The sequence below is a fragment of the Symphodus melops genome (assembly GCF_947650265.1).
Source record: "Symphodus melops genome assembly, chromosome: 19".
Lineage (NCBI taxonomy): Eukaryota > Metazoa > Chordata > Actinopteri > Labriformes > Labridae > Symphodus > Symphodus melops.
The window spans coordinates 15440736-15456071 of record NC_136709.1 but is presented as its reverse complement, the minus strand read 5'-3'; the positions used below and the strand labels follow the sequence as shown (position 1 = coordinate 15456071).

The 15336-nt window shown below is 39.4% G+C and overlaps 2 protein-coding genes across 4 annotated transcripts; one reads left to right on the top strand and one right to left on the bottom strand.

Moving 5' to 3' along the window:
* Nucleotides 1-804: 804 nt before the first annotated feature.
* On the bottom strand, nt 805-7547 carry afg1la (AFG1 like ATPase a). Its single transcript, XM_079370447.1, has 13 exons — nt 7384-7547; nt 6817-7007; nt 6055-6106; nt 5864-5965; nt 5115-5245; nt 4912-5011; nt 4609-4667; nt 4432-4514; nt 4247-4317; nt 2788-2888; nt 2112-2252; nt 1901-2011; nt 805-1487 (listed from the first exon to the last, which is right to left on the bottom strand). Exons 1-13 carry the CDS (start codon nt 7532-7534, stop codon nt 1350-1352), a joined length of 1431 nt encoding a protein of 476 aa, XP_079226573.1. The 5' UTR covers nt 7535-7547; the 3' UTR covers nt 805-1349.
* On the top strand, nt 6946-13991 carry LOC306840873 (sex comb on midleg-like protein 4). 3 transcript variants are annotated; one of them, XM_079370448.1, is made up of 8 exons: nt 6946-7032; nt 9817-10059; nt 10438-10567; nt 10733-10933; nt 11100-11258; nt 11345-11560; nt 11646-11794; nt 11886-13991. In XM_079370448.1, exons 1-8 carry the CDS (start codon nt 7015-7017, stop codon nt 12009-12011), a joined length of 1242 nt encoding a protein of 413 aa, XP_079226574.1. In that variant the 5' UTR covers nt 6946-7014; the 3' UTR covers nt 12012-13991. The 3 variants fall into 3 exon arrangements, with proteins under 3 accessions (XP_079226574.1, XP_079226575.1, XP_079226576.1); XM_079370449.1 differs by lacking the exon at nt 6946-7032 and adding an exon at nt 8754-8964; XM_079370450.1 differs by lacking the exon at nt 6946-7032 and adding an exon at nt 9270-9474.
* The last annotated feature ends 1345 nt before the right edge of the window (nt 13992-15336 follow it).

The following is a 15336-nucleotide window of genomic DNA, read 5'->3' as shown; positions in this document are numbered from 1 at the left end:
TGACCCTCACTGGACCTACAGCCAAATATAACTCAGAATGAACTAAACAAAACACCAACAGCTGTCCTTTTATACCAAAAAAAAAACTCTTTAATTCACAGCTGATACATTTTTTCGCACATTAAATTCCCACACAGCCTCTTTTGAGTTTTTGTAAAGCTTAATAACTCAATAAAGAACATATCAATCAAATATGCTGGATTGTTTTGTGCAATGTTTTTGCATGCTCTTGACGCACATTTCTTGTTGTGCGAGTTTGATACCCTGTCTTGTGGGTCTTTTTAGAAGGAATTTGAAAATAAACTCAGGTTAGAAATGCAGTGGCGTCCGCAAACAAATATCTGTCTTTAAAGGGGACATAATCTGAAAAAATCCACTTTGACAGTGTTTTTGTATGTCTGACCCACACAATGTGAAATAAATCCATCCAGTCCTTAGTTGGTGGTCTGCATAAGTCTTACAACACAGAGCAAAACTTGTCTGTAGGTCTTCCATCTTTAGCTAGTGAACGAGTGATGTCTACCGGGAAAACTCAGGGGTTTTTCATTGCATTTAAAGAGACACACAAGAAAACGGAGCGTTCGGAGAGAGCTGGTTTATACAGGGTCACCAACCTCCTCTGGTGCTTGAATCATGTTATGTTTTGACCAATGCACAGCATAGATGTTTCATTAAGACTACAGGGGACTGTTTGAAAAGGTGCACACGGGGGAAAATATGTCCTCTCTAAAGAAAAAAGGGCAAGTCTAACCTCATAAATATTTTTTCCCTAAAAGTAGACAGACAAGAATAAAGCACCCCCTGGAAGCCCTGGGATACATTTATTTGCCCTTTTCCATCCAACAGATAAAGTGACAAATGCAGTATTGTCCAGATCTCACCATCCATCAGGAATTAAAAAAAAAAAAAAAAAAAAAAACTTTCTGAAACATAGTTGCACCACTGTACAGTATCTAATTATGTATAAGAATCACGTCGAACTCATTGAGACATGCTTTTCTATAGTTCATAAAACAGTACATAGCTCAAAGATTAAAATGTCAAATCTTCAATCAACCCCTTAAGGAATCCATTTCTTTAAGTTGTGCGTCTCTTCTCCACACATTTACACAAGTAAATATAGTTGGACCACTATATGATTAAAAGCAATATGACACCTTAAAAATGATCCATAAAGTGCAATGTCACAATAAAGTCATAAAAGGCATTAAGTATAATATTCTCTGTACAGTGTTTGCACACATACTGTGACGGAGTTCCATAATGGGAGTAGTGTTCAGTCTGTGCAAGTTTGGCAGAGCACAGAACAGTTTATGGAGGCTGTGTAGAATGGTGCAGCTTTCTGAATGTTACACCTGTGATTTGGTGCTTCTGTCTCCTTCAAGCCAGTACTCCTCAGTCTGCATCTCTGTGAGTCGAGACACTGTCCTCTGGAAGGCAAATAGTTCCTCTTCTCCACTGAATATCGAAAGACTGCTGGCGTCTTCCTGTTGACCCACCAGGCAATAAGAATCAAAATCAATTCACACGTTTAGTAAATCACTCTTTAGGTCTATAGCTGTTTTCACACATGCACAAAACTTTGGACCATTTTCTCCAGAAGTTTTGGGGTGAGCTGCATGTGTAAACCCAAACAGTAATTTATCACCCTGACTCACCAGTGTTCTTTACCACTTGTTCGTTGATACTGTGATTACACCTTATACTGTACACGTGGCATTGATATGAAGGCATAAAAAAAAAACATTGTCAGATTCTGTCGCTACGCTTGGCTCTCTTTGTGCTTTGTGTTAAAAGCTCCAATCAACAACAGCTCTCGCCAGCTTTATAATCTACATTTACAAGGAAATAACGAACCCAAACATGAAAAACTGGTTTAAAACCGAGTCTGCGCTCTCACCCTTTTCAGCCCCAGATCATCCATCAGGACGTGGCTCTCGTCATGACCATGATCCCCGTCGTGTACAAAAATATCCTGCAGTGGATGGTCTGCAAGAATCACCACCCGTACCTGAGACATCGTGAAACAATAGTTAAAATCCTACAGGGATAGCTTAAGTTTGGTTTTATAGTGTTATGAGTAGTAGACGTATAGTGGATCAGTAGTGTACCTTGTGGTCGTAGAGAGCATCCACAAGCGTTATGAGCCGCCTGGCCTGAGTTTTCTTGTTCAGTGTGAGTAGAGGAATGTGTCGTATAAAGATGGTGTCAAACAGCCGGGACATCTCCAGGTAATCACTGGCCCCTAAAGGCTGGAACATTAACATCATCACAGCATTATTCATTCGTTATACGCACGTCTCAAGTCGTGTTGTAGTGTTCGAAATCGCTCTTGAATACGGCGGCAATCTTCCTGGAGTCACAGTCTGAGTGAGAAACACGCCTCCTGCGCACTGGAGGATCAATGATTTTTATGGTCTTGTTCTGGTCTCTGAGCGCTGTGTTCTCATGTAGCTCTTGGTCTCTGTAAGTGTGGTCTTGACTACAACACTAAGTCCATCCAACAGCCCAAAAAACACCAAAACTCAAGAAAGAAATAAAAGCTCATTCTTTCATGTTAGACGCTGAGACCACTAAATGTGTTCAAATGAAGATGGATAAACTATATTGTCAGTCCCAACAATTGTTGTTTAAAAACAGTGCTAACTAACAGTAGAGGCAAAGCAAAACTATGATAGACTTCAATCCATTAAAAGGCCAAACAATCTTAGAATATTATTATATATTGATGCGCATAGAAGGTTTTTTCGATATTGCTAAATCTTGACATTAATTTGAGAGACTTACTCTGTCACACAGCTCCTCAAACGTACAGTCTGCAATGGTCCCACACGCTTTGTTCAGACGCACTTTCCTGTTGTTGACATTCAGGACTCTTGGTCGAGTTACTGTTGGAGGTTTATCAGAGGCACATCAGAGAGCAGGTTTAGGTCTGTTGACCCTGAAATGAGGGAAACTCTAGTTTTCTGTTTCAGAAAGTCCGCTCACTCAAGCCCGTTCCAGAAAGAGAGGTCAATTAAGCTCAGAGTCAGTTTCTATGGTAACAGAGGCTGTGAGCCTAACCTAGTCAGGCGCAGGCTTTTCTACGCCTCCGTCCTCTTACAGAGCCAGAGACATGGCGTGTCCTTCAATCGAGGGGCCTTGAGATAAAGGGGCTCCACAGGGACTTACATTAACGTCAGGAGATGTTTGTTTCATTAGACCAAATGAATGAACTAAACAGGATATACATAGGTGCATAGGTGAGAAGGAGTGTGAAACCAGCATTATGCCGGAGATAAAGCTAATGCACACTTTTTTAACAGGCCTAAGTCAAATATGATTAAACTCAGGTACCACCATGAGACCAACTTTCCTCTTATTTCTCATTTTCAGCTGCTGCCAAATCGCTTTTCTCCTGCTGGATCGAGCCTCAATGAAAATACATTTTCTATTAGTTTTTACCTGGGATATTTTAAGGGTGATTGTAAGAGCCAATATGCATATAATTGATTGATTCCAAATATCTAGTTAAAAATGATTGAAATCTGATTTTCAGTAACTTCATGTTAATCCACAATGTTTAAAAGGTATAATTTAGTCATTATAAATGATGTTTCTGTTAAGACATCACTGCGTAGTTGGATTAACGTCGTAAAGATGTAATGTAAGCAGTTTGGAGTCCGCGCGTTGTTTTTTTTGACCGCGCGTTAGACCTTCTGTTAAATCTGTGTTTTACTTTGAATTTTTTTTTCAGAAAACCTTTTGAAACAGAAGGAAAGTTGTCCTGTTTTTTCACTCGCGTTGCAAATACTGTGAGTTGACTCCAAACAAGTGGTACAGAGGACGAAGAAAGAGACGGAGTCCCACTACAGTGATTCAATATTTACTTACTAGATACTCAAACGTGCATGCTGACTCGAGCACACCCCGTCTCTCTCCTCTGCTGCTGCAGCAGTGGAACTTTTCATCAAGAAAGTTTGTTCACACTCGTCGTGTGTGTTCGCATGAGGAGGTTTAGTTCGAGAGGACTGCTTTTTCTCACCTGTTGCCATGGTGAACTTTCATATCGGGCTCCATTAAAGCTGTCTTTTTAAAATACTGAACCTCCTGAGTTGAATGAAAAAACTCACATCTGCTGTTGTGGAACTGAAAACTCAGAGCTCAGAGTAAAACAGAGAGTATGTTGAACTTTCTTTCTGAAACGGGCTGCAGGACAACAAATACATCACAGAATATGAAAGGTAACACAGATGAATCAGCTTACTATCATTCTGCTTGAAGGCGAGCTCATCAAACATCTTGTCAAGTGTCGCTTCTACATCTGGCTCCCTGGAGCTGCAGAAAATGGGGAAAAAAAACAATAATCACACATTAAAAACATGCACATAAAAAAAAGTCTTGCAATTTGTCATGCAATGACAGTAGGTTTTTACTCGAACTCTTTCTTACAGAAAGTAGAGTTTTCCAGCAGACGGTCTGTTCCTTCTGCGGTAATCTATTCCAGAGTCGAGGCGGAGAGTTTGGCAATATTTCTGCACATAATAGATCACATCAATTAACAACAGGTGTGAGGAAAATAAAGACTTGAATCAAATGTTCTCTTAATACACGCGTCTCCTTTCTGACCTGCAGCACAGCGATAAAAGGGACAAAGTTCACCCTCTGCAGTCCATTTTTATACAAATCTGAGGGAGAGAAGAGCGGCTAAAGAACTGTTTGTACATATGTATCTTTAAATTCAAATGTTCAGAACGCTAAAAACAGATTGTTAAACATAAAAAAAAAAAGGTTCCTTTAAATTCTTTTTTGTAGAATTTCAAAATAAATCCTTCGTTGATAGGACCAGTCGTTGAATAAACACACTGAGGTCAGCTTTGATGTCGAGACACAAAAACATGTTGAAGATTTGTAGCAACATTTGTTCCTCACCTTCAGGCGGACGATTCGACGTAGCCACAACAACGACACCGTTCAGAAACAGATTCTGAAAAAGCTGCTTCAGAATCATGGCGTCTGCGATATCAGTGACCTGTAATGCGTAGAAATAAAAGCTGATTCACCACAAACAAATGTTACACTCAATAATGTAAACATCTGGTTACATATTGCTTCCTTTAAGCATGACAGATGACCTGAAACTCATCAAAACACAGCAGACACGCCTCTTCACTTATCTCCTCGGCAACAGGAGCGATGGGGTCGTAGGATTTGGCCATTTTTCCTGCTTTCCTCTTTGGCATACTTTGTTTCAGCCGATGGATCCCTGAAGACCGACAGCAGAAATTATTCTCAAGGTCGGAAAAGTTCCATAAAAATACATAAATACCAGCTAACACGAGCTTACAATAAACAAGATGATAATGAAGAGTAGGTAAATTAAGTCTTAAAGATTCAGCAGCCCACACACACCCATACGTCTGTTTACTAGGGATGCAACGATTCACAATAAGATTCTCCCACCATTTATTTAACAAAATGAGACTGTAAAAGATTCCTTTAATTTTTTTCAGGAAAACATCAACGCACCTCTTAATCTCTTTGGCTCTCAAGGCACTCGTTTGGAAGATCGGGCAACAAAAATAAATCTTAATATCAACCAGAGCCGACAAGTACATTCTGGCCATTAAAAAACATCATTCAAAGGCTGTAATAAGAGCCAATGAAGGGTTAACATGAAGTTGAATGAAGAGTAAAAACTGTATTCAACTCACAAAGAAAGCCTCTGCAAAGGTCTGTGCTCTCAGGATGTCCCTCTCACACAATCATTCATGTTGTTGTTTGTACCTTCACTCAGAGCGAGGCCATCTTATTTGCAAACAAGCGGTTGTTGACTGGTGACGATGCTCGAGCGTGAGCGGCGTTTCACATCAAGTGCACTCACTTTTATGAACGTCCAGCATGAAGCCGTGGAAATGAACCCTCTTCTTCTTCTCAGTCTCCACGTACGAGTAAAACATGTCCATCACCATTGTTTTCCCCGTGCCTGAAAGAAGAAACAACATGAGAGGTAAAGGAAACGCGTGTCAAACAACTTGAATTCATATTTCAATCACTGCGAAGAGTCTTTCTTACCAACATCTCCGTAGATGTAGTAACCTTTCGGGGGCTTTGGTTTAGTGAAAAACTGAAACACACATGGTGTTAGAAAATGACTCGACATAAAAGTCTACAACACATCAGACTACAACACATGGTTCTCATTATAAAAAGTACAAACATTTTGTACGACTTCACTTTCATTCTCAGGATGTTTTAAGCAAACTGTTTACAGAGTGAACCACATGAATAAATAACTCATTAGAGATCACTTCAAACTTTAACATCACATTAACAAAAAATCCTCTAAATACAGACTACAGATCATTTCCTGTTTGCATTCTGGTATAAAACACAACTTGAAATCTGGAGACATGGCAAACATAAACTCAGTTAATATTTCCATGTGCTCATAAAGATGCAAAAATTCAAACGGAAACAGAAAAAGACCTACGTTTATTAAATGAAAATGAAACAAGTGGAAAAAAATGTACCTTAAGGCACAACTCTGAAGGCTTCTCTCTCTCTCTATTTCTCTATTTCTCTATTTCTCTCTCTCTCTCTCGAAAAAAAATACATTAGCATTGCAAAAGCTTGTTAAAAATAAAACACAAAATTACGAACAATATAAGAGTTTATAAAAGATTGAATAGTGATCAACTATTAAGTGATCAAATTGAACAACCTAATCAACTTTTTTTTTTTTTACTATGTATGTTTATATATATATATATATATATTAGATTAGATTAATTATTTAATAAACAGAGGTATGCAGGTTCTCTAACTCTCCTCTACCTTGGAGAAGATGCTGGTCGGTTTGTTGCTGTATCCTCTCAGTGTTTTGTGGAGCTGGTCCAGAGTCTTCATCACCTCTTTCTGGTGTTCATCTTCATTTAGAGTCCCGTCTCTGATCAGTCCGCTGTACTGATCTAGAGGCCCACTGAACCGGCTCTCCTCCGCCTCCTGCTGGGCTTTCACCGAGTAACCTAAAACATGAAGACAACACACAAAGTAAAAGCCTCTTTAGCTCCTATGTGTACTCTTTATAGATGTACTCTCTTTAAGACCTTTAGAAAAATGTCTGTATGAATGCGCAGAGTTCAAATAGAGACCAAAGGTTAGTAAGTGACAGAGCACAGTAAAACCTCTGAAAATAACAAGGTGAGCTTGTACATGAAGCTTGACACCTTACATAATGTCAAGTAGTCTTTTTAGAGTATGCATACTGTATTAAGTTGTTCGTTAAAAATGAGCTATAATGGGTTTTTATCAGTTTTTTTTGTATAAATCAGCGTTTCTCTCTCAGTCAATCTGTTTATTGACGACTTCGACTTCAACACAGCTCACAAAAAAAAGCCTCACCTCGTCTGCACATTTCTGCCACGGATTTTAACATGTTTATGGACGAATATTTCTCTTTAAAAAGAAGTCTACATCCCAGAGAAGTTGAGGGTGACATCGTTAGAGACAGCGGTATGCGCACCGCCATCTTGGTTTCCAATATCTTCAACATAACTTTATTAGCAAAAACACAACAAAAGGAAGCGCGTCTTCTGTTGGCCAGCAGGGGGCGGAGTTTCGTTTACAGATTGCAGATTGGGGATAAAAAGTGACCAAGACTATCAACATCAAAGCAACTGAACGACATAAGATATAAAAAATATTAAAATAACATAATAACAATAACATTAAAAACCTAATGTAAAATAAACAAAGTATATTTTTGAAGAAAAGCCAAGTTATCATTCAATACAACAGATAATTAGATTTCTGTACAATAAATACACTAATGTATGCAGTATAATAAGGATAGGATATTAATGAATAATAAAAGATTTGATGCAATACAGGGTTTTATTTTAATGGGATTCAACTGAGTTGCAGCAATAAAGGCTATTAATATTATATTTTTAAGTAGAGTGGATAAGACAGAAAAATCTGATATTCTCTGGGTCCTGAATCTTTTTTGTGATCACAAAAGAGACAATAAAGAGACTATAACTTTAATATGTTGGTAAGAAAAGTTGTTTCATTGGTGTAAAATGGTATTCCTCACTCATATCTTTACTCCTAATCAAACATATACAAGCACAAACACATTCATGTTTTATTTATTGTTTGTCTTTTACCGAGTCTAACATTTTAATTACTTTGTGACTATAGTTATTTTTGTGTTTTATTTATTTTTTTGAGACCAATTTCATTCCCTTGCATGCTTTAGAAAGATATTAATTCTCCTTGAAATCATTGCATATTGCTGTGACGTCAGATCATGTAAATTATGAATCTCTGGCTGTAGCTCACAGTGAGTTTAATTTTTTTCAGTTTAATTGCTGAAATGACAAATAAGAACAACAAGTCCTCACATTAAGGAAGCTTTTAACAGCAAATGCTTGGCATGTTTGTGGTAAACATTAACATAATGATTATTTTTTAACACAATAATTGAATTTTATAATTCTGGCAATTCAGGATTCATTCCTTAAATAATGAGCATGATATTTAAAACACACAAAAGCGTGACCCAAATAAACCTCAGAAACAGAAAAAAAAATTGTAATGAATATTCTCATTATAATTTCAAGGCAGAATCCCAGTCTAATAATACTTCCACAGAGCTGAGCAGACCAAACATCACGGCAGACAACCGGCAGGGTGTTACAGGGCTTACAGGCTTGTTGCCATGACAACAGCGCAGCCTCCCCCCACCCTTACCCCTGCTCTTTTCCTCTCGCTCTTCTGTCTCTTTAATGCACACACACACACTTGCACACACACACTGTCACTCTCTGTCTGTCTGTCTCTGGTGTACACACACACACACACACACACACAAATATACAGTATTACAGTGGAATCCACTGTGCCGTGCTCGGCTACTGGGAACAGGAGAATATAGGAAAACGCAGTAGAGCGTAGGGAGAATCCACATCTGTTTGGATGGTGAGTGCCGGCTGAATGTAGATTGTTTGTTTACATATTGCATCCTTTGACAAATTTGCCTAAAATAAGAATAATTTCAGAGGTATAATTGTGCTTCTTTACTCTGTGTAGCATGCTAGATGTGCCTCATGCTCCCAGTTTTTTGCAATGCATCTTCTTCCTTTTTTTGGTTAAAGATTAGGATGGAAGCTGTCATCGTAATGGTAATTCATAGCTGTGTAGTCATGGTGAAGTCAATTTCCCCCCTCCCTCCCTCTGCTGCTGCTGCTGCTGCTGAATGCATTAGACTAATGAGATGTCTGCAGCCTGTGTGCCGAACAGCAGCAGCAGCGGCAGCGGCAGCAGCAGCAGCAGCAGTGTGTTAACCAAAAGGGGACAAAGCCTCAAACAGCAAGAGCAGGATGACTTTCCCTGCAATTTTGTGGATTTAGCTTTATAGTCACCTTTAGACTCCTGGCATTCAAAACAAAAGGAGCTCAGCTCTTGGGCTTTCACAATAGAAGACAGCAGGTAACAGACACCCCCCCCCCTCTCTCAGGCTTATTGGTTTGTTATCAGTGCAGGATGGAGGTGCTGTTTCCCATTCAGCTTATGCATGGCTGCCTTTTGTGTTGTGTGATTATTACTGTCCTCGGTTGATGCTGCTTTCTGAGCCGCACTGCTCAGCTGAGTATTCTGCAGTCTTTAACTGTTTGCATGTTCCTGTTGTAGACCTTTACCAAAGCTGCTCTGAATCGATGCTAACAGCTCTCTAATGTGTGACGAGGACGGATTGATTGATATGCTAAGAATAAAGTGCACTTCTCTTTGGGTTTCTGCAGCTTGAGCTTGAGTTCTTTCCTTTGTCTGCAGCTCCAAATGAGTGTACCTGCAGTGACAGCACAGAAATCAGACGGCAACAACAACAACAGTGAGATGCAATCAGCTGCAGTGGCTCCCTCCTTCATCCCCAGCCAGTCGGGGAAGATACCGGGTAGGAAAAGAGGGAGACCCCCGCTCCGCAATGTCGCCAAGATGGATTTTCCAAATCGCTACCCTGAGTCCCTCCCTCCACTCAAAGTGCCAAAGAAGAGAGGGAGAAAGCCAGGCTTCAAGGTCAGCCACATGGAGGGGGAAACATGGGGATGAGATGTTATGTACGTGTGTGTGTGTGTGTATGTGTGTGTGTGTGTGTGGATGCAGTGTGTTTAAAAATGCATGTGTACACAGAAAGACACAGACACACAGGCTCCATGCCCTTCAGGTTTTGTGGGACCCCAGTGTACCAGAAAAAGACGAAACATCTGTATGCTGTAAACATTTCTATGTCCGGAGAGAAAATATGTCTGTTTTTTGACCATGCACAAACACAATTCATCACGTGCTTCAAAACAACCACAGCTTACACATTTTTTGCTATCCCGATTATTCTCTAATCCCTAATCCCATCATGATTTAGTCAAAGAAAAATGAATCCAACTTATTTCTCTGCAGCTCAAACCAAGGATGGTGATGACACCATTGGCTATATCTCCACCCAGCAGCACCCCTGAGCCCGATATGAGCTCCATTCCTCAGGATGCAGCCACCATCCCCCACTCTGCCACGCCCCAGGTGCTCACAGGTAGGATATACAACTCTTTTAATGCCCAAAAACAAGTATTTAAGGTGTTTTTGCTTTTTACAATCCAGTTCCAGTCATGTAAAAAGGTATGGATAGTTTATTATGATGATCAATTTCTCTTTTTCTATCCCTTAAACCATCTCTATCTGTTTCCCCCCCCATCAGTCTGTATCTACATCAACAAGCAGGCCAACACAGGTCCCAACCTGGACAGGAAGAAGATCCAGCAGCTTCCCGATCACTTTGGACCCGATCGACCCTCTGTGGTTCTCCAGCAAGCTGTCCAAGGCTGCATCGACAGCGCCTTCCAGCAGAAAACAGTCTTCACCCTCCTCACACAAGGCTACGGGGGAGAAAAAATATCAGGTGTTGTACAAAGACCTCCCTCAGGTGTTGTTTACTATTTGCTCAACAGCTTCTTTTTCTTATTTCTGTTTGGTGCTCCTGAGTTGAAAACATTTGCATTTGTAAACATTTCGTTTGTGACGAATTGCAGCTAAACTCTCGTTGTTTTTTTCTTTTTCTCTTCCAGCCACATTTGATGGGAAGCAGCACCTTCTCAGCCTCCCTGTGGTGAACAGCATCGACTATGTGCTCCGTTTCCTGAAGAAACTCTGCCGCAGCTTGCACTGTGAAAACCTCTTCAGTGATCAGCCCATTACCCAGCACAGTGGTGGCTACCAATCAGATGGTACTTCTAAACTCTGTCTAATAAAAGCTACCATTCAGATATCATCCATCTCTTGAAGCTAATTGTGTCTCCAATCTTGTCTTTAGCTGAAACAGAAGACTACCAATTAGATCAGTCTGACGGTAAACGTTATTCTGTGGATCCCGGCGATTCTGCTTTTAGCTCAATTGGCTCGTCGTACTCCCCAAAGTCCTCCTACGGGTTCCGTTCACAGCAGCAGTTCTCCAATGGCTCAGCCTCCATGAGCATGTGCCGGCAGTCGTCTAACAGTCCAAACACATTCCCAGAAAGCAATCGGACAGGTGAGAAGGCAAAACTGAGAATGCTTCAATTTTAATATAATTGCTGTACATAGATAAAGTTCTCGTCTTTCATTGGTTCTTTCAGGAGGCTATAGTACATCTTCAGAGTCCCAGGAGTCTAAAGCTCCACCCAATAAAGACCCCTCCACCTGGTCTGTGGAAGATGTTGTCTGGTTCATCAGGGACGCAGACCCACATGCTCTCGGCCCCCATGCAGACATCTTTAGGAAACATGTACGTTTTCTTTTCCAGGCTTCCTTGTTCCTCCGCTGATTTACTGTGCAGTACAGGCATCAAGTTGAACTCATCTTGTCTCTTTTTTCAGGAGATCGATGGAAATGCCTTGTTACTTCTGAAGAGCGACATGATCATGAAGTACCTTGGACTGAAGCTCGGGCCAGCATTAAAGCTTTGCTACCACATTGACAAACTAAAGCAGACTAAGTTCTGAAAACGTTCAAAATATCTGTCCTCTTCAATCAAACGGTACTTTCCAAAAGGGTTCAATCTTGGACTCCATGTGTGTGAGTTAATGCAAAGAGACTAGGGTCTGTAAGCATGAGATCATATCTTTATGGTAAGAATCATCCCTTTCTTTAAAGAAAACACTTTTATAGTTAATCTCACTAATTTATGTACACAATGCAAAGGTTAGAGTTCAGTGTGGAAGAGCTTCACGTAGATAATAAAACAACAAAGTCAGACATTTCTTCAGGCATTTTGAGTCAGATTCTTTCACAGGTAAACCTCAGTAAACCGCTTCATGTTAACCTGAAATCATGTTGGCCGCTTGAAAAAAGTTACACATCATAACGCTGTTTTTTTATTTAAACATGCAGCAGTTTAGTTGAAACATTATCATTCATTGGAGTCATTTTTGTGTCCTATTGATGAATGTAACGACAATATTAACCCTCTCTAAGCTCCATTTGGTCTTCTGAGGGAAATATTGGAGTCTTTAGGTGCTTAATAATCGAAAAACGTTAACCAGCTTGGTCCTTACCGTGTAGGTATCTTTTTTTCGAGAACAGCTTAGGCTATAGAAAAACAGGTGGTGAGAGCCAGATGGGAAACTTGTGTTGACACTCGCTCTAAAGCTCAGAGAATGGAGCTGCAGAATCAGGGGATAACTGATATCCGATATCGTTTATTGCTTCTTTAAAGTGCTGAACTACTGAATAATCAAATCTGATATAAATCAAGGGCTGCAAAAAAGACACTGTCATGAAGCGAACCATCTCATTCATGCAACCAAACTACAATCAATTTTTTCCCATTGGCTCACAAACCTGGAGTCCGAAGTTCAACCCTCTTCACACACTTTTCTGAAGATTTCCGTGATGTCATGAAGAGATAAATTCATCTCTCTCTTCTCTTACATGCTTAGTCTACTTTTTGGTACAGATTTTAAACGAAAAACCATCCGATTGTAAAAAGCATTTCAGACATACACGTTAACATCATGTAATAGATAAAAGGCCAGTGTCAGAAGAATTTTGGTCTCACAAACCTTTGTGAGCAGCACATTCGTCTGCTGCATGCAGATTTAATTCTATATACACTGTACTCATCATCTGACCAGAAATGTATAACAGAAAACACTTTATACCGTAACAAACTCTCACTTTGTCAATGCTCAGCATAAGATCTTGTTTACCCGTGTTTACCAGGCTGAGAACATATCCTGTACTGAAATATGGTGCGTAAACTACAGCATTGCTTTTTAATTAAAAGATTTAGAAAATCATTTTGATACTATTTTTTCACATTACTGTTTAACAAAAAAAGTAATGTTAACCATTGGACTTTTCATCCTTTATATTATAATTTTAATATTTAAAAACAATATAACCTTAAGAAAACACATAGAAAGTGCTCTCTTCTTACAATATATAAAGCAAATGAGAGTATTGTAAACATCAACAATATAGTTATGTTTCAATATGCAAGATTAATAAATGCCCATTGTCTATAGGCTCTTCATGTACTGTATATTCAAACAAACATGTCTTTTTAATTGATGTTTTTATGTTTTTATCAGTGTTAAAACAGAAATTCTCAAAACACAAAACACCTAAATGTTACATGAAGAACACCCGAACCGTAATGTAAATGGGTACATAATATAAAACTGCTTTTGTATACCACTTTAGGTGTACAGTATGCATCCTTTTTTAACCAATTAACCTTTGTAAGTGAATGCTGCTGTTAAGATACATGTAAGCCATGCCTAGTGAGATCAAGCTAAGGTGTTTTATTTTGAATATCACTATGAATAAGAGTTTTAGAGACAGCTGAGCCAATCAGTCCTCTATGCTGGTGCTAAAGTTATCCATGTATTTAACTGTTTGCCTTTGTGTTTGTGAGATGTAAAGGATATGTGTATACTGTACTGTATGTGAGCATTAAATTAAGAAATCAAGTAATGAGAGATATATCTGTGAGAGACTTTTTATTTCTACTTTTTGTTTATTGGCTATATTTACACAGCGTCATTTTCCCCTTAAGCTCCGTTTCCATCAAGCGGTCTGGTCCAAAAATGTTTCCAAAAATTGGGAATGGTACCAAAATAACCAATCCTACTTTTTTGCCACCCTTCTACCGGGATGCCAAGCATACCTTTTAGTCAATTTATTGGCTGAAATAATCATAACTTCCGAGCAACAGTGTTAATTAAGGACAAACATAACATAGTCATATTTAAATAGCCTGTGGATTTCGATAAAGTAATTTTACTCAAATAAAGCTTTTTTTTTCTTCTTATGATAAACTGCCACATGCCGAGTAAAACACAAATTGCCCTTTGTTTACTATGTCGCGTTCTTGTTCATGTTCAAGTATCGCCGGGCTACACTACACTCGCGTGGCTATGACGTCATGCTAATACGAAGCTGATGCAATCATGTGACTGTCCTTAACGGGTTTTCAACCTAATTACCGATTAGCTACCAACAGACAAGAACTTATTGGTTTCTGAAGTAGCAATATGAGACCAAAAGATAGTGGACACCATATTGGAAACGCTTAGGCCTCCTGGAAACCAGCTACAACAATTCCACCACTTAGTCACTAAAGCGACACTCCTAACTATGCTTATTTATAATACAATCTATATCTGCACTGTCATTACTCACGGCTCACTTTTAAAAATGGTTTTAATAGGTGGTTATGCAGAGTTTTTGTATGAACATTTGTGGTTACATTCAGAGGTGCAGCATATCAATAGGAAAGCCAAGCAGCTGCTTTGGACCCCAGGCCAGTAGGGTGACCCCCAAGGGCTGGCAAAATCAAAGTGTGCCTAAACAGTGGAAATCCTCCCCAAGGAGACTCCATCTGACAGCCCTTACTCTTGTGCTGATAGTGTTGCATGCATTATTGTTGTGAAAATCTGTGAAATGTTTGCCCATTTAAGTCACTGAGGGAAAATAAAGGGGTTTTAGTATCTTTATATTCATATTTTAAAAAATATATAATGTGAAGTTTTGGGGTGGCATAGAGGGGGCCCTGCACACAATGAAATGGATCTTAGGCGCCTCAGATAGATGTTATTGGTTTATAAATGAACGTCCATTGTTAGTAGAATCCAAATCCAGATTAGTTAGGCTATAATCAATAATTAGATCCAAGTTACAAAATCAACAGACTCAGTATAGCGAACAAATCAAGTGCACAGTTTACATACACAAACCACTGAGGACAGAATCTCAAATGTTTATTTTCTGCTGAATACATGTAAGGCTGAGCATCTCCATCATCACGACGAAGGATTCAGTCAT